Genomic DNA, 19,897 nt, shown 5'->3' with positions numbered 1-19,897 from the left:
TTGCATACAAACACATACTGTATGTGTGGGAATACTTGGGAACAAATTTACTAAATTAAAATCACTTGGATCTGATTTCCTGAATTATTTTCTCAAATAAAACCACACGCCAGTTGGGGAACCCTGCTTTATGTTCTGACAGCCTTCTGGTCCACACTCCTCTCTCCAGAGCATCCACTACAGGGTTCTGGTCCACACTCCTCTCTCCAGAGCATCCACTACAGGGTTCTGGTCCACACTCCTCTCTCCAGAGCATCCACTACAGGGTTCTGGTTCACACTCCTCTCTCCAGAGCATCCACTACAGGGTTCTGGTCCATACTCCTCTCTCCAGAGCATCCACTACAGGGTTCTGGTCCACACTCCTCTCTCCAGAGCATCCACTACAGGGTTTTGGTCCACACTCCTCTCTCCAGAGCATCCACTACAGGGTTCTAGTCTAGACTCCTCTCTCCAGAGCATCCACTACAGGGTTTTGGTCCACACTCCTCTCTCCAGAGCATCCACTACAGGGTTCTAGTCTAGACTCCTCTCTCCAGAGCATCCACTACAGGGTTCTAGTCTAGACTCCTCTCTCCAGAGCATCCACTACAGGGTTCTAGTCTAGACTCCTCTCTCCAGAGCATCCACTACAGGGTTCTAGTCTAGACTCCTCTCTCCAGAGCATCCACTACAGGGTTCTGGTCCATACTCCTCTCTCCAGAGCATCCACTACAGGGTTCTAGTCTAGACTCCTCTCTCCAGAGCATCCACTACAGGGTTCTGGTCCACACTCCTCTCTCCAGAGCATCCACTACAGGGTTCTGGTCCACACTCCTCTCTCCAGAGCATCCACTACAGGGTTCTAGTCTAGACTCCTCTGTCCAGAGCATCCACTACAGGGTTCTGGTCAACACTCCTCTCTCCAGAGCATCCACTACAGGGTTCTAGTCTAGACTCCTCTCTCCAGAGCATCCACTACAGGGTTCTAGTCTAGACTCCTCTCTCCAGAGCTTCCACTACAGGGTTCTGGTCCACACTCCTCTCTCCAGAGCATCCACTACAGGGTTCTGGTCTAGACTCCTCTCTCCAGAGCATCCACTACAGGGTTCTAGTCTAGACTCCTCTCTCCAGAGCATCCACTACAGGGTTCTAGTCTAGACTCCTCTCTCCAGAGCATCCACTACAGGGTTCTAGTCTAGACTCCTCTCTCCAGAGCATCCACTACAGGGTTCTGGTCCATACTCCTCTCTCCATAGCATCCACTACAGGGTTCTGGTCCACACTCCTCTCTCCAGAGCATCCACTACAGGGTTCTGGTCCATACTCCTCTCTCCAGAGCATCCACTACAGGGTTCTGGTCCACACTCCTCTCTCCAGAGCATCCACTACAGGGTTTTGGTCCACACTCCTCTCTCCAGAGCATCCACTACAGGGTTCTAGTCTAGACTCCTCTCTCCAGAGCATCCACTACAGGGTTCTGGTCCACACTCCTATCTCCAGAGCATCCACTACAGGGTTCTGGTCCACACTCCTCTCTCCAGAGCATCCACTACAGGGCCAATATTCCTGCTTTGACAGTAATCTCTTCTTTCCTCCCTCATTTCAGTACAGGGGGTGTGTGTGGTTATGTTCATCAGTGATCTGTGTGGCTGGGGCAGATGCACGCATTACTTCCCGAACATGGTTGAACCGTGTTCGGAGACAGAGAGGCTAACCTTGGAGTCCCCTCCCCCGCTGCCACACTCTCCCTTGTCGTACCACCATTTATTTTTCAATTTGTCCAACAGGCCCTGCTCGTTGAGTTTTAACACGGCCAGGTTGACCGCATTTCTTCAGAGGGATAAAACATAGTTGGTCAGAGGAGGGATGGAGTATCAGCCAATGATGAGCCAATGGGATGAGGAAAAAGGAACGCCGGTGATTGGTTGGAAGGCATCAGATTAGTGGACATGTACAAACCTCCAGACAACCCTCTCTCTTTCTCTCTCTTTTCCAACTTTTACATCCCACTTTATTGTAGAGATATCTTTGCAAATTGAATGCCCACCCTTTCAACATATAGAGCCAATAGGGAGAGCCAACAGAGGCAAATAGCTCAAACCCCTTTCATTCAGTCCACCAATAGCAGGCTATTGTCGGAATGATGTGCAGCAGGGCAAGTAAAGGGGAGTGGTGGAGCCCTGGTTAAATGTTGTGCTAAAGCCTATCTCAGTCCCCTGCTGACACAGAGCTAATACCCTGCTGCTGGTGTTCTAGTCCCTGCCGCTCCCATCCTAATCCCTGGCAGCTCTCTACCTCACACCCCTGAGGGGAAACGACCTCTAAAAACGGACCGTGGGCTAAAATAGTACACACTCACACTGGCACTGAGTGTGTGTGTGTGTTTGTGTTTGTTTGTGTGTGTGTGCGTGCAAGTGTGTGTATGTCTGGTATGGACAGACAGACAGACAGTCATTATTGTGGTGTTGTACACTGAGCTGCCCCATGGCTCAGAGGCTAGAGAGAGAGAGAGAGAGAGTTCTCTGAGGTGTGCTGCAAGCCATGGAAAATATCACCATCATAACAAAGAAAGGGGGAAAGGAATAAGGCTTTCCAAACATGGAAAATCATTTGAATTATATAAGCAACATACAGTGGGGCAAAAAAATATTTAGTCAGCCACCAATTGTGCAAGTTCTCCCACTTAAAAAGATGAGAGAGGCCTGTAATTTTCATCATAGGTACACTTCAACTATGTCAGACAAAATGAGGAAAAAAGATCCAGTAAATCACATTGTAGGATTTTTTATGAATTCATTTGCAAATTATGGTGGAAAATAAGTATTTGGTCACCTACAAACAAGCAAGATTTCTGGCTCTCACAGACCTTCTTCTTTAAGAGGCTCCTCTGTCCTCCACTCGTTACCTGTATTAATGGCACCTGTTTGAACTTGTAATAAGTATAAAAGACACCTGTCCACAACCTCAAACAGTCACACTCCAAACTCCACTATGGCCAAGACCAAAGAGCTGTCAAAGGACACCAGAAACAGAATTGTAGACCTGCACCAGCCTGGGAAGACTGAATCTGCAATAGGTATGCAGCTTGGTTTGAAGAAATCAACTGTGGGAGCAATTATTAGGAAATGGAAGACATACAAGCCCACTGATAATCTCCCTCGATCTGGGGCTCCACACAAGATCTCACCCCGTGGGGTCAAAATGATCACAAGAACGGTGAGCAAAAATCCCAGAACCACACAGGGACCTAGTGAATGACCTGCAGAGAGCTGGGACCAAAGTAACAAAGCCTACCATCAGTAACACACTACGCCACCAGGGACTCAAATCCTGCAGTGCCAGACGTGTCCCCCTGCTTAAGCCAGTACATGTCCAGGCCCGTCTGAAGTTTGCTAGAGAGCATTTGGATGATCCAGAAGAAGATTGGGAGAGTGTCATATGGTCAGATGAAACCAAAATATAACTTTTTGGTAAAAACTCAACTCGTCGTGTTTGGAGGACAAAGAATGCTGAGTTGCATCCAAAGAACACCATACCTACTGTGAAGCATGGGGGTGGAAACATCATGCTTTGGGGCTGTTTTTCTGCAAAGGGACCAGGACGACTGATCCATGTAAAGGAAAGAATGAATGGGGCCATGTATCGTGAGATTTTGAGTGAAAACCTCCTTCCATCAGCAAGGGCATTGAAGATGAAACGTGGCTGGGTCTTTCAGCATGACAATAATCCCAAACACATCGCCCGGGCAATGAAGGAATGGCTTCATAAGAAGCATTTCAAGGTCCTGGAGTGGCCTAGCCAGTCTCCAGATCTCAACCCCATAGAAAATCTTTGGAGGGAGTTGAAAGTCTGTGTTGCCCAGCAACAGCCCCAAAACATCACTGCTCTAGAGGAGATCTGCATGGAGGAATGGGCCAAAATACCAGCAACAGTGTGTGAAAACCTTGTGAAGACTTACAGAAAACGTTTGACCTCTGTCATTGCCAACAAAGGGTATATAACAAAGTATTGAGATAAACTTTTGTTATTGACCAAATACTTATTTTCCACCATATTTTGTGATAAATTCTGGATTATTTTTCTCATTTTGTCTGTCATAGTTGAAGTGTTCCTATGATGAAAATTACAGGCCTCTCTCATCTTTTTAAGTGGGAGAACTTGCACAATTGGTGGCTGACTAAATACTTTTTTGCCCCACTGTATATTATCATATGAATTACCAACATATAGTTTAAACTACATATCTTACAACTAATAATAAGATTCATCATCATCATCATCATATCAAATCAGGGCTTTGAATGGCTTGCCGCGAGCAGGGGCTCTCGCCTGACGTGCGCTCTCCTGTCCACGTGCATGGTCCCGGTAGGTTTTCCCATGATCAGGAGAAGCCATAGACAGCAGTCGATAGTCCCAGAATAGTGACAGGCCAGGTGGGGACTATCGTCCACTGGCTGTCACTTTTCCCTCGGAAACAGAAAACCTTCATTTATCTCAGTGGAAAAGGAACCCTTGTAAAGGGGTAGGGGAGTGAGAGGACTTCTTTGCACGGTGCACAGGGGGAAGTTATAGGAAAAGTTATAGAAAGGGTGTCAGTATTCCTGCTGCTATATATGGGACTCCTCTTGGTCCAAACACACACACACACACTAATTTATGGATCATGTTTCAGGGAATCATCAATTAATTGGATCGTGATAATTTGTTTTAATTGATTTGATTTCATTGAAATGATCTGATTTTTGTTCCCCCCGTTGGCCAGGCCCTTCAACACCTTGTTTCCTGTGTGTCTATAAATTCCCCCGGGTGGCTCTGGGAGTCATGGCAGCGCCACGGCGCTACGCCCCTCCCCACGGCATCACCGTTAGTCATTTCATTCACAATCAGCCTCAGTACAAAAACAGATAGTATCTACATTACACTCTATATCTGAGAATGAACAAATGAGACAGTCAAGATGACAAACGAGTAGACAGATTACCTGATCGGTGGCCCTATGAAGAGAGAAAGTGAGTGAAAGAACAATGGACAGAGAGACGGATGGACGAAGAGACAGACAGACAGCAATACAACAGAACAATGGAGCTAACAGGCACTAAAGAACTCAACACAACATAGACATAGGGAAATAGAAAGAGAGAAAGAGGGAGGGATGGAGAGAAAGAAACTAATGAGAGAGAGAGAGAGAAACGAGAGAGAGGGGGATAAAAAGAAAATAACGAGAGAGAGAGAAAGAGAGAAAGTTCAGAGAGAGAGGGAGAGATAGAAACTAATGCGTGAGAGAGAGAGAGAGAAAGGAAGAAATAAGAAAGAGAAACTAACGAGAGAGTGAGACAGAGAGACAGACAGACAGAAAGAGAAAAGGCAACAGACATAGACCAGACTAAGACACTACTAAGTGATCCATATAAAAGGCACACCAGGGTAGGTGGAATACCATAACAACAGTTATACTACTCCACCCACCTTAGCTGTGAGCCTTTAGGTGTGGCGATGCCATATCCCTTGGAGTCCAGGTTGCCTCCAACCTTCATGGTGTCGCAGGGCTTGCGTTGTTCCGTGTACTCATTCATGGTCGACTCCAGGAGGAAAGCATACTTCCCTTTGGACTTGCGGACGCGAGCCACGCCCTCCGCTGTGGTCTTAGCGAAGACAGAGGGCTCAGCAGACTTCATATAGGACCACATCTTCTCATATACCGCAATCTTTGACCTCTGAGAGAAGGAAGGGTAAAGAGAAGAGGTTAAACGTTAGGGTTAGTTATTAATCCATCCATTCATCCATTCATCTTATGTGTAAAGCTGAATTATTGGTACATGTCCTCACAGCTGCAATGATCACTGGTCCTGAAATATGTACAGTCGTCTGCAGATGCTCTTCACAGGGCATTCATTAGAATGTAGTGAAAGAATGGAAATGATCTAAGCAGTGTGGAAATGAGAAAAAGCAGGAACCCAACTGCTAGTGGATAGTGTGTTATTGTAGGACGTGAGTCTGTCTATGAGTGTGTTATAGCTGTATCAACTGGTGCTACTGTCTCTGTCTCTAAACAGACCCTGTTATACACACACACCTTTATGCTTGACCTTGGTGTGCTGCAGTGTGTGTGTGTGTGTGTGTGTGTGTGTGTGTGTGTGTGTGTGTGTGTGTGTGTGTGTGTGTGTGTGTGTGTGTGTGTGTGTGTGTGTGTGTGAGTGAGTGTGTGTAATGGGTGTTGTGAGGAATGAAATTAACAAGCTGGGGAACAAACCGTCTTGTTACTCCCTTGTTTTTATCCTGTCTTTGTTCTCTCTCTCCGTTATGAAGTGTTATTCCCTGTCTCCTTTAGGACACCATAAGCCTCAGCCTTAGCCAATGGGCCACAGTCTGGAGTAGAGATGTGTGTGTGTGTGTGTGTGTGTGTGTGTGTGTGTGTGTGTGTGTGTGTGTGTGTGTGTGTGTGTGTGTGTGTGTGTGTGTGTGTGTGTGTGTGTGTGTGTGTGTGAGAGTGCGTGCGTGTGTGCGTGCGTGTGAGAGTGCGTGCATGTGTGCGTGCGTGTATGTGAGAGTGCGTGCGTGTGTGCGTGCATGTGAGAGTGCGTGAGTGTGTGCGTGCGTGTGAGAGTGCGTGCGTGCCTGGCCCGTATTTGCTGGGGCGTGACGGACACCTATCCCATAATAATGTCAGTCACCTCCGTCAGGACCAGCGAGCCTCTCCCCCCCATTACCCTCCCTCCCTCCCTCTTTTTTTCTTTCTCCTTCTCTGTATCTATCCCTCTGTCTTTCTCTGTCTGCCAGGACAAACAATGCCATATTTTCAATGTAGTGACAATCATAAACTTACCTTCCTGATTTGAGAAATCAGTGGGGGAAAATATATACTCACTCACACACTCACAAACGCATATGCACACACACACGCACACACACTAAATGAATGGTGGTAAATCCCTCTCAGAGTAAATAGCTTCTTCACCCTCCACAGATTCCAGCTCGTTATGTTAATGATACTAACGCTGCACACAGATGCACACACTGTCTGCTACTGCCAGGCCCCAACTATCCACATACACACACTTATGCGAGCAAGTGTGTGTGTGTGTGTGTGTGTTCAAGCTTGTCTGTGTGTGTCTGTGAGTGTGTGTGTGTTCAAGCTTGTCTGTGTGTGTGTGTCTGTGTGTGTGTGTGTGTGTGTGTTCAAGCTTGTCTGTGTGTGTGTGTGTTCAAGCTTGTCTGTGTGTGTGTGTGTGTGTGTGTGTGTGTGTGTGTGTGTGTGTGTGTGTGTGTGTGTGTGTGTGTGTACTCACCCTGAAGAACTCCTTGGTGGAGCCTGAGTCCAGTGTTCCGTAGGCGATCTCCGTCTGCTTGGCCAGATCCTCAGCACTCTCTATGGGCGACACCATCCTCTCCACTGTGAGGAAGGCAGCCAGGTTGGCCGTGTACGACGAGATGATGATGAGAGTGAAGAACCACCACACGCCACCCACTATACGCCCCGACAGAGACCTGAGACAGGGGGGAAAGGAGAGAGGAGAGGAGGAAAATAAAGATGGGATGAAGGAGAAGAGGTAGGAGAAATGTGTAGTAAACAGAGAAACAGGCAATTAAGGTTATCGAAGTTGAACTCCAGAGTTGAAATATGCTTTGCTTCATTGGCACCACAGTGAGAGCAGCAACACAGTCAAAGCAATCAACCTTCAAACCAATTCAACATCAATTTATTAACATCGGTTCAACATCAACTTAACGTCAATTCAACATCAGTTTTTAACATCAGTTCAACATCAATTCAACCATCACCAGAACAAAAGATAACAAAGCATGAGTGCTTTAATTTCCCCTAACAATCTCTCCGTTTGTTCAATTTGAGGGAGAGAAGGAGAGAGCAAGAGAGAGATAGAGAGAGAGAGCAGATGAGCTCCTGCATTTTTCAGCATGTTCTTAAAAAAATATAGATTTAGAGTTAGATAAACTTGTTTTTTTTGTCAGGGATGCTACCCTCTACAACACAACCTTCACTTCAAATCAAAACTCCAAACCTACAACCTGATTTTGGATGGAATTACGGAATCACCTGGAAGGTTTACAACTACCAAAGCTATACAGTAAATTCTCTGGAAAACAACAGAAACCTGAAAATACCATCCAACCTGGAACTGAGTGAGTAATGTTTAGTCTGAAGCTATATTTTATTTCCAAAAGCCAAGAAGAAAAATACATGACGTTACTTTATAAGGACTGAATGCTAAATGAAGGCTGCCAAACTTGATACAGCTTCAATTAGCATTGACGTGTCAAGTGAGAGGTGTCAAAGCCCTTTAGCCCAACAATGGCAGGACCGTCGCACAGTCTACTCCAACCAAATGGAGAGGCCTTAGAAGCTGCCTCCTGCTGTTCAGAGGTAATTAAAATACAGTGTGTAAAGAATAATAAGACGAGAAAAGATTACAAAATGAAGCTCCTTATGGAAAATCAAGAGACACTTTTTGCAGACTATTATAAAAATGGGAACATCAGCAACCTCATCTTCCATACAGACCATCCACCCAGACAACAGTCCAGCACAACAACATCTTAACCAGACCCAGAGAGCTGGAGGTGGAGAGAGACACATCTGCACTTTGGACTGTGGTGAGACAACCTCAGCATGATAAAAAGCATGAGCAGGAGAAGAACAGAGCACTAGAGGAGAGGATCAGGCTGCTGGAGGAGAGGGTCAGGCTGCTGGAGGAGAGGATCAGGCTGCTGGAGGAGAGGATAGACAGATAGACTTTTCGCACCAAAGTACATTAATCTCTAGCAGACAGAACGCGTCTCCTTCCTGAGTGGTATGACGGCTGCGTGGTCCCATGGTGTTTATACTTGCATACTATTGTTTGTACAGATGAACGTGGTACCTTCAGGCATTTGGAAATTGCTCCCAAGGATGAACAAGACTTGTGGAGGTTTTTCTGAGGTCTTGGCTGATTTCTTTTGATTTTCCCATGATGTCAAGCAAAGAGGCACTGAGTTTGAAGGTAGGCCTTGACATACATCCACAGGTACACCTCCAATTGACTCAAATTATGTCAATTAGCCTATCAGAAGCTTCTAAAGCCATGACATTTTCTGGAATTTTCCAAGCTGTTTAAAGGCACAGTCAACTTAACGTATGTAAACTTCTGACCCAATGGAATTATGATACAGTGAATTTTAAGTGATAATAATCTGTCTGTAAACATTTGTTGGAAAAATTACTTGTGTCATGCACAAAGTAGATGTCCTAACCGACTTGCCAAAACTATAGTTTGTTAACAAGAAATTTGTGGAGTGGTTGAAAAACGAGATTTTATGACTCCAACCTAAATGTATGTAAACTTCCGACTTCAACTGTATATATCAGTCTACAGCACAAGGCCTCACCCTACTAGAATCTGAAGTCAAATGACTACTGTTTGCTAATGATCTGGTGCTTCTGTCACCAACCAAGGAGGGCCTACAGCAGCTGACAGACCTGGGCCCTGACAGTAAATCTCAGTAAGACCAAAATAATGATGTTCCAAAAAAGGTTCAGTCACCAGGACCACAAATACGAATTCCATCTAGACACTGTTGCCCTAGAGCACACAAAAAACTATACATACCTTGGCCTAAACATCAGCGCCACTGGTAACTTCCACAAAGCTGTGAACAATCTGAGAGACAAGGCAAGAAGGGCTTTCTATGCCATCAAAGGGAACATAAAATGCAACATACCAAAAATACTTGAATCATTTATAGGACCCATTGTCCTATATGGTTGTGAGGTCTGAGGTCCGCTCACCAACCAAGAATTCACATAATGGGACAAACACCAAATTGAGACTCTACATGCAGAATTCTGCAAAACTATCCTGTCTGTACATAGCTTTGACTATGTACATACTAGGTGAGCATATTGAGAAAAGGCCGCCGTAGGCAGACCTGGCTCTCAAGAGAAGACAGGCTATGTGCACACTGCCCACAAAATGAGGTGGAAACTAAGCTGCACTTCCTAACCTCCTGCCAAATGTATGACCGTATTAGATACACATTTTTCTCTCAGATTACACAGATCCACAAAGAATTTGAAAACAAAACTCCCATATCTATTGGGTGAAATACCACAGTGTGCTATCACAGCAGCTATATTTGTGACCTGTTGCCACAAGAAAAGGGCAACCAGTGAAGAACAAACACCATTGTAAATACAACCCATATTTATGTTTATTTATTTTCCCTTTTGTACTTTAACCATTTTTACATCGTTACAACACTGTATATATACATAATATGACATTTGTAATGCCTTTATTCTTTTGGAACTTCTGTGAGTGTAATGTTTACTGTTAATTTTGATCTATTTCACTTGCTTTGGCAATGTTAACATATGTTTCCCATGCCAATAAAGCCCCTTGAATTGAATTGATTTGAATTGTGAGAGAGACAGTAAAAGGAGAGGGAAGCTTTGACTATTCTTTAAAGGTGAAGGAGATTACCCAGGATCCCCAGTGATAGGGAGAGGTGTGGGCCTTTCTCTTCAAACAGAGAGCAGGAAACAACAACAAGTGTTTCTTTCAAATGCAACAAATCCCTCTCCGTTTCCATGTAATACCCTTCTGCAAACCTGTGGCAATAGTCATTCCTTTCCACTTGAACCTTTGTTGCATTACAGCAACACGAAAAGTGAGAGTGTGTGTTATGACCATTATTGGCCTGGCTGTGCATTGGTTTTCAAGGGCCTTGTACCTTTGATAGCACACACGGTTGTGTATTGTCTGCATTTGCCCTGTTTGAACGTTTTGGTAACAATAGACAGGACAGTTTAACTAACCAGTTTGGGAAAATTGGTAAAAATTGTTTGGGAAAATTTGGGGAAATTGGTAATGTTACGTTCCAATGCAAGAAACCAAATATGTCGCTCAAAAAGAAAGGGAACAAACAAAGAGTCACTGACCAACAACCAAAATAAAAAGGATGGTGATTCAGGAAGGGTTCTGAAAGACACTCATGGGGGTGTCCAATGAAAGTTGACTAGCAACAACAACTGGAACCTAAAAGACACCCATCATGAGAGCTCACTAAATTTGCCCAAGAAGAGACAAACAAAAGAAAAACCCACATCAAACTTAAAGACAGGAAGCAAACCCCAAAAAGTGGAGCAAAATGAAAACAGGGAAGATCCGATAAAGGATTGTTTGTCTAGAAATGAAAACAGGTAAGATCCGATAAAGGATTGTTTGTCTAGAAATGAAAACAGGTAAGATCCGATAAAGGATTGTTTGTCTAGAAATGAAAACAGGGAAGATCCGATAAAGGATTGTTTGTCTAGAAATGAAAACAGGGAAGATCCGATAAAGGATTGTTTGTCTAGAAATGAAAACAGGTAAGATCCGATAAAGGATTGTTTGTCTAGAAATGAAAACAGGGAAGATCCGATAAAGGATTGTTTGTCTAGAAATGAAAACAGGGAAGATCCGATAAAGGATTGTCTGTCTAGAAATGAAAACAGGTAAGATCCGATAAAGGATTGTTTGTCTAGAAATGAAAACAGGGAAGATCCGATAAAGGATTGTTTGTCTAGAAATGAAAATAGGGAGAGACAACTTCAGGTGTTAACCCTCCACATCTCTGAAGACAACTGGAGCACTGGGCCAGCCACTCTAAAATAGCACCTGGGCCAGCACCTTCCCGATAACAAGATGGCAACCAGGCCAGCTGTAACGCATGCTGACTAACAAGATGATACCAATCGGTTCACCCTATGTGCTAAAGTGCTATACAACCTCAAAACATAAATGGAAAAACCAAAACCTGTAACAGTAACCACAGACAAGACAGTTGAACTAACCTGTTTGGATAGATTAGTAACCACAGACAAGACAGTTGAACTAACCTGTTTGGATAGATTGGTAACCACAGACAAGACAGTTGAACTAACCTGTTTGGATAGATTGGTAACTAGAGACAAGACAGTTGAACTAACCTGTTTGGATAGATTGGTAACCACAGACAAGACAGTTGAACTAACCTGTTTGGATAGATTGGTAACCACAGGCAAGACAGTTGAACTTACCTGTTTGGATAGATTGGTAACCACAGACAAGACAGTTGAACTAACCTGTTTAGATAGATTGGTAACTAGAGACAAGACAGTTGAACTTACCTGTTTGGATAGATTGGTAACTAGAGACAAGACAGTTGAACTAACCTGTTTGGATAGATTGGTAACCACAGACAAGACAGTTGAACTTACCTGTTTAGATAGATTGGTAACTAGAGACAAGACAGTTGAACTTACCTGTTTGGATAGATTGGTAACTACAAACAAGACAGTTGAACTTACCTGTTTGGATAGATTGGTAACTAGAGACAAGACAGTTGAACTTACCTGTTTGGATAGATTGGTAACTACAAACAAGACAGTTGAACTTACCTGTTTGGATAGATTGGTAACCACAGACAAGACAGTTGAACTAACCTGTTTGGATAGATTGGTAACTAGAGACAAGACAGTTGAACTAACCTGTTTGGATAGATTGGTAACCACAGACAAGACAGTTGAACTAACCTGTTTGGATAGATTGGTAACTAGAGACAAGACAGTTGAACTAACCTGTTTGGATAGATTGGTAACCACAGACAAGACAGTTGAACTGAAGATGTAGACAGAGAAACAGAGAACACACATTGTACATACATGTAAGAACCATATTGCTCTTGCAGCCTCTAGGCAGACATATTGGAAGCAGCTGATCAATGTATATCCCTTTGGTGGTTGTTACAGTTTTTCTCAATTGCTAAAACACAATTTCTGAAACTTGCTCCATTTCCTGAAAACAGTAAACACAAAACCTCATCTTCAAGCACTATTTACATAACCTATGACTCCTCTCGCAAAGAGGGAGAGAGAGAGACATAGAGAGACATAGAGTGGGGGGACAGAGAGAGAGAGAGAGAGAGAGAGAGACATAGAGTGGGGGGACAGAGAGAGAGAGAGAGGGACATAGAGTGGGGGGACAGAGAGAGAGACGGAGACAGCGAGAGTGACACAGAGAGAGACATAGAGAGGGGGAGGTGGATTCTATTCAATTCAACTAAGAGCTCATCTATTTAGGTGAAGTTGTCACGCTGAAATCAGAGCACCCTAAAATGCGCATCTGTGAAATCTGTGGTCTGATCCATGGTCGAACCATTTGAACCATCGTTGAAGTCTTTAAACCACAGCCTCGTACTGGAGGCACACAAGGTTTCTGATGGGGGACAGCAGGGAGGCACACAGGGTTTCTGATGGTGGACAGCAGGGAGGCACACAGGGTTTCTGATGGGGGACAGCAGGGAGGCACACAGGGTTTCTAATGGGGGACAGCAGGGAGGCACACAGGGTTTCTGATGGGGGACAGCAGGGAGGCACACAGGGTTTCTAATGGGGGACAGCAGGGAGGCACACAGGGTTTCTAATGGGGGACAGCAGGGAGACACACATGGATTCTGATGGGGACAACAGGGAGGCACACAGGGTTTCTGATGGTGGACAGCAGGGAGGCACACAGGGTTTATAATGTGGGACAGCAGGGAGGCAAACAGGGTTTCTGATGGGGGACAGCAGGGAGGCAAACAGGGTTTCTAATGGGGGACAGCAGGGAGGCACACAGGGTTTCTAATGTGGGACAGCAGGGAGGCACACAGGGTTTCTGATGGGGGACAGCAGGGAGGCACACAGGATTTCTGACAGGGGACAGCAGGGAGGCACACAGGGTTTCTGATGGTGGACAGCAGGGAAGCACACAGGGTTTCTAATGTGGACAGCAGGGGCATGTGAACTGATCAGCCAAGGGCTAAACAAGATGGGACAGAATGCTCATCGAATATGATAGAGAGACTGTGTGAACAATATGTGGGAGGAGAGAAGAGAGAGGTAAGTAGGAAGGAAGGAAGGAAGGAAGGAAGGAAGGAAGGAAGGAAGGAAGGAAGGAAGGAAGGAAGGAAGGAAGGAAGGAAGGAAGGAAGGAAGGAAGGAAGGAAGGAAGGAAGGAAGGAAGGAAGGAAGGAAGGAAGGAAGGAAGGAAGGAAGGAAGAGAAGGAAGATGTGGGAATATAGCATGTCTGGCCTTGGATGTGTTAGTGGTAGATGGACAATGCCCAGTGTGTGTGTGTGTGTTTTGCGTGCATGTGTGTGCGCGTGTGTGTGTGCGCGTGTGATTGGTATGCAATAGGCGAGTCATTCTATTATAGGCCATGTATCATCAGTGATAGGCAGTAGATTGCCTTCCTATCCTCTGGGTGAGAGATTAATGACATGCTGTCTCACACACACACACACACACACACACACACACACACACACACACACACACACACACACACACACACACACACACACACACACACACACAAACACAAACACAAACACAAACAAACAAACAAACAAACTAGGTGGTCTAGATTCACTCTCTCTGTCCAGGGAGAACAGTGATGTGTTGGATGTGAAGGGGTTGTCCTTATAGCTAAGTACTCTATGTGTGTGTGTGAGCGTATTGTGTTCTGATTAGACATAGTTTAATGTGTTCTAATAATCTATCATGCCTTAGTGCTTGATGCTCTTTTAACTCCTTTCTAAATAGTGTATCATTCAGCAGAGAGCGTTAAAACCAACCAGATACATAACTCCCCACATAGAAATGAACAGCACAATTACCTAGAACGACTAGAAAGCTCCATTTGCAGGAGTACTACTATCGTTTTCACACAGACTCACACACACACCAACACACACACACAAACACACACACACACGCACAAACACATAACTATTTCATGAAGCAATCAATAGAGAGGACTGGGATGTTGTCCATGACTAACGTTCCCATAACACTCTCCTGCTGTCTTCTAGCCCTCATCGTTCTGGTGTCTTTGCCTTGGCTTTGATAGCTTACAGCAGCTATGGCACATTATTACAGGCTATGATAGCTTACAGCAGGCTATGACACGTTATTACAGGCTTTGATAGCTTACAGCAGGCTATGACACGTTATTACAGGCTATGACAGATTATAAGGCCAGTAAATGGATGTTCTTTAGGAGGTAATAACATGTCTGTGAGTAAACAGTGCATGAATCAACCGACACTAATGGATCCAACAACCATACATTAAAAGATAGAGAAAGAGATGAAGGGAGGAGGCCGAGGCTCGGGTGGCTGGTGTCCCTGATGATCTTCTTGGCCTTCCTGCGACACCTGGTGTTGTAGGTGTCCTGGGGTGCAGGCAGTGAGCACCCAATGGTGCCTGCTGCTGAGCATACTACGTTCTGCAGAGCCCTGCGGAGTTGCCATACCAAGCCGTGATTCAGCACGACAGTATGCTCTTGATGGTGCTCCTGTAGAACACTGTGAGGGCCCTCTGGGACAGGCTGAATTTTGAGTCGCTTCCATGCCTTCTTCACCATGGTGTCTATGTGGTTTGATCATTTCATCATGTGTACGCTGAGGAACTTGAAAATGGGGGCATGCCCAACCTGCCTGTCGTATCATCAGTGAACTTGATGATGGAGTTGGAACTGTGTGAGGCCTCACAGTCCTGGGTATACAGGGAGTACAGGAGGGGACTGAGGATGCACCCCTGTTGGGCCTTTGTGTTAATATTGCCTATTCACCACCTGAGGTGGCCCATCAGGAAGTCCAGGACACAGTTGCATAGGGAGGAATTCGGTCCCAGGGTCGTGAACTTTGTGATGAGCTTAGAGGGCACTAGTGTATCAAAGGGATAACAGCTTGAGCTAGAGAGAGATTGAAAGTGTACGAAAACACAACAGCTATCTGGTCTGCACATGCATTGAGGGTACAGCTAGGAATGCCGTCTGTCGCGGCAGCCCTGCGTGGGTTAACACATTTGAATGACTTCCATATGTCCTCTGTGGAGACCGGAAGCAGCTCAGGGGATCTTCTCGCTGCAGGCCCCGGACTGGGGAACCTCGCTGCAGGCCCCGGACTGGGGACCCTCGCTGGCAGCTCCGGACTGGGGATCGTCGCTGGAGGCTCTGGACTGGAGACCGTCGCTGATGATCCATGTCACGAAGCCTCCGGTGATGATCCATGTCACGAAGCCTCCAGTGATGATCCATGGCACGAAGCCTCCGGTGATGATCCATGGCACGAAGCCTCCGTTGATGATTCAATGTACGAAGCCTGCGGCGAGGATCCATGGCACGGAGCCTCTGGCGACGGTCCCCTGTCCGGAGGCTCCGTGCCATGGACCCTCGCCGCAGGCTCCGGGCCATGGATCATCACTGGAGGCTTCGTGCCATGGATCATCACTGGAGGCTAGGCGCGCTGAGCCGGCACCATCAGTCCCCACTGGATGCCCACTCTAGCCCGTCCAATGCGGGGAGCTGGAATCTAGCGCAGCGGGCTGTGAACGCGCACTGGAGACACCGTGCACTCCACCGCATAACAGGGTGCCTGACCAGTACCACGCTCCCTACGGTAAGCACGAGGAGTTGGCTCGGGTCTCCAACCGGACTCAGCCAATCTCCTCGTGTGTCCTGCTGTGACAACTCCTCTTATTGTCGCCGCTCTGCTTTCGCCGCCTCTATCTCCTCCCTTTGACGCCGATACTCTCCAGCCTTTTCCCAGGGTCCCTTGCCTTCTAATATCTCCTCCCATGTCCATTCCTCCAGAAAACGCTGCTCCTCCCCGCCACGCCGCTTGGTCCATTTGTGGTGGGTAGTTCTGTCACGATCGTCGTCAGGGAAATGACCGGACCAAGGTGCAGCGTGGTGAGCATACATTTATTTTGATTATGAATGTCGCCAACAAAAACAAGAAACAACAAAAACGAACATGAAGCTTACTAGGGCTATACAGGCCACTAACAAAGTCAACTACCCACAACCAAGGTGGCAAAAAAGGCTGCCTAAGTATGATTCCCAATCAGAGACAACGATAGACAGCTGTCCTTGATTGAGAACCATACCCAGCCAAAACATAGAAACAGAAAACATAGCAATAAAGAAACTAGAATGCCCACCCTAGTCACACACTGGCCTAACCAAAATAGAGAATAAAAGCCTCTCTATGGCCAGGGCATGACAGGTTATGCTTGAATCTGGAGAAAAAGGAGTTTAGCTTGTCCAATAGGGTGGCGTTGGTTTCCGCGACTTGACTGGCTTTCTTATTGTATTCCATGATTGCCTCATGTCTGACCCGTTGAATTGCCCCTACACTTTGTTCCTATACTTGTGTCTCGCCATCTTGATCGATCTGCGCAGGTCGCATTTGTAGTGTTTAACCATACAATTGTCCCCGGTCTTCTTGCCATCTTTATAAGCGACAAAGCTGCCATCAATTCAGAGGTTTTGATTTGGGTATTTTTTTTAAGACACCATCAGTATTACATAATCTATGTATTTTTTGATAAATCTGTTGACTGAGTTGGCATATTCATTGATGTTATCCCCAGAGGTGCCCCGTAGCATATTTCAGTCCACGTGATCAAACAGTCTTGGAGCATGAATTCTGATTGATCAGACCAGCATCGTACAGACCTGACCACTGGAACTTCGTGGTCATATTTGCCGACAGGAGGACGGGAGAGGGCCTTATATCCTTGTAGAAAAGGTTTTTAACAGTGGTCAAGTTTAGAATTTCAGCGAGTTGGACAGTCAATGTGTTGATAGTAATCGGGAACACGGACCTCAAATTACTTTTGTTAAAGTCCTCTACAACAATGAAAGCTGCCTCCGGTAATACGGCCCCCAATTTGTTCAATGTCCAATGTCAGTGTATCTCACTGATCATCCCTAAAGCCAACACCTCATTTGGCCGCCTTTCGTTCCAGTACTCTGCTGCCTGTGACTGGAACGAATTGCAAAAATCGCTGAAGTTGGAGACTTTTATCTCCCTCACCAACTTCAAACATCAGCTATCTGAGCAGCTAACCGATCGCTGCAGCTGTACATAGTCTATTGGTAAATAGCCCACCCTTTTCACCTACCTCATCCCCATACTGTTTTTATTTATTTACTTTTCTGCTCTTCTGCACACCAATATCTCTACCTGTACATGACCATCTGATCTTTTATCACTCCAGTGTTAATCTGCAAAATTGTAATTATTTGCCTACCTCATGCCTTTTGCACACATTGTACATTGTATATAGACCCCCCTTTGTTTTCTACTGTGTTATTGACTTGTTAATTGTTTACTCCATGTGTAACTCTTTGTTGTATGCTCACACTGCTATGCTTTATCTTGGCCAGGTCGCAGTTGCAAATGAGAACTTGTTCTCAACTAGCCTACCTGGTTAAATAAAGGTGTTCTCAACTAGCCTACCTGGTTAAATAAAGGTGTTCTCAACTAGCCTACCTGGTTAAATAAAGGTGTTCTCAACTAGCCTACCTGGTTAAATAAAGGTGTTCTCAACTAGCCTACCTGGTTAAATAAAGGTGTTCTCAACTAGCCTACCTGGTTAAATAAAGGTGTTCTCAACTAGCCTACCTGGTTAAATAAAGGTGTTCTCAACTAGCCTACCTGGTTAAATAAAGGTGTTCTCAACTAGCCTACCTGGTTAAATAAAGGTGAAATAAAAAAAAATAAAAAAAATAAAAAAAGATCTTTGAGAGCATTTTTGGTGTCGGCCTGGGGCGGGATGTACAGTCGTGGCCAAAAGTTTTGAGAATGACACAAATATATAATTTCACAAAGTTTGCTGCTTCAGTGTCTTTAGATATTTTTGTCAGATGTTACTATGGAATACTGAAGTATAATTACAAGCATTTCATAAGTGTCAAAGGCTTTTATTGACAATTACATGAAGTTGATGCAGAGTCAATATTTGCTTATTTTTCGAGACCTCTGCAATCCGCCCTGGTATGCTGTCAATTAACTTCTGGGCCACATCCTGACTGATGGCAGCCCATTCTTGCATAATCAATGCTTGGAGTTTGTCAGAATTTGTGGGTTTTTGTTTGTCCACCCGCCCCTTGAGGATTCAAATCAAAATCAAATTGATTTACATCAGCTGATATCTCAAAGTGCTGTACAGAAACCCAGCCTAAAACCCCAAACAGCATGCAATGCAGGTGAAGAAGCATGGATTGACCACAAGTTCTCAATGGGATTAAGGTCTGGGAAGTTCCCTGGCCATGGACCCAAAATATCGATGTTTTGTTCCCCGAGCTACTTAGTTATCACTTTTGCCTTATTGCAAGGTGCTCCATCAAGGCATTGTTCATCACCAAACTGTTCCTGGATGGTTGGGTGAAGCTGCTCTTTGAGGATGTGTTGGTACTGTTCTTTATTCATGGATGTTTTCTTAGGCAAAATGGTGAGTGAGCCCACTCCCTTGACTGAGAAACAACCCCACGCACGAATGGTCTCAGGATGCTTTACTGTTGGCATGACACAGGACTGATGGTAGCGCTCACCTTGTCAAGCTTGACAAGCTTTTTCCCGGATTCCGCAAATAATTGGAAAGGGGATTCATCAGAGAAAATGACTTTACCCCACTCCTCAGCTGTCCAATCCCGATACCTTTTGCAGAATATCAGTCTGTCCCTGATGTTTTTCCTGGAGTGAAGTGACTTCTTTGCTGCCCTTCTTGACACCAGGCCATCCTCCAAAAGTCTTTGCCTCACTGTGCTTGCAGATGCACTCAAACCTGCCTGCTGCCATTCCTGAGCAAGCTCTGTACTGGTGGTGCCCCGATCCAGCAGCTGAATCAACTTAGCGAGATGGTCCGGGCACTTGCTGGACTTTCATGGGCACCCCGAAGCCTTCTTCACAACAATTGAACCGCTCTCCTTGAAGTTCTTGATGATCCGATAAATGGTTGATTTAGGTGCAATCTTACTGGCAGCAATATCCTTGCCTGTGAAGCCCTTTTTGTGCAAAGCAATGATGACGGCACGTGTTTCCTTGCAGGTAACCATGGTTGACAGAG

General features: G+C 45.4%; 1 protein-coding gene across 4 annotated transcripts in view; it reads right to left on the bottom strand.

Annotated features, from left to right (window-relative positions):
• The window catches only part of gria4a (glutamate receptor, ionotropic, AMPA 4a), a 147,340-nt gene that overhangs the window by 9,854 nt on the left and 117,589 nt on the right, over positions 1-19,897 (bottom strand). For 2 of the 4 annotated variants that reach the window (XM_031795713.1, XM_031795715.1), the window contains exons 14-16: positions 7,268-7,466; positions 5,448-5,695; positions 1,697-1,811 (exon numbers count right to left, since the gene is read on the bottom strand). In XM_031795713.1, coding sequence (XP_031651573.1) covers positions 1,697-1,811; positions 5,448-5,695; positions 7,268-7,466 — 562 coding nt within the window. The remainder of the gene's footprint in view (positions 1-1,696; positions 1,812-5,447; positions 5,696-7,267; positions 7,467-19,897) is intronic. The other 2 variants (XM_031795716.1, XM_031795714.1) reach the window with 1 other exon arrangement.

The sequence above is a fragment of the Oncorhynchus kisutch genome, linkage group LG18 (assembly GCF_002021735.2).
Source record: "Oncorhynchus kisutch isolate 150728-3 linkage group LG18, Okis_V2, whole genome shotgun sequence".
In the NCBI taxonomy this organism is placed as follows: Eukaryota; Metazoa; Chordata; class Actinopteri; order Salmoniformes; family Salmonidae; genus Oncorhynchus; species Oncorhynchus kisutch.
This window is presented reverse-complemented; position numbering and strand designations above follow the sequence as displayed.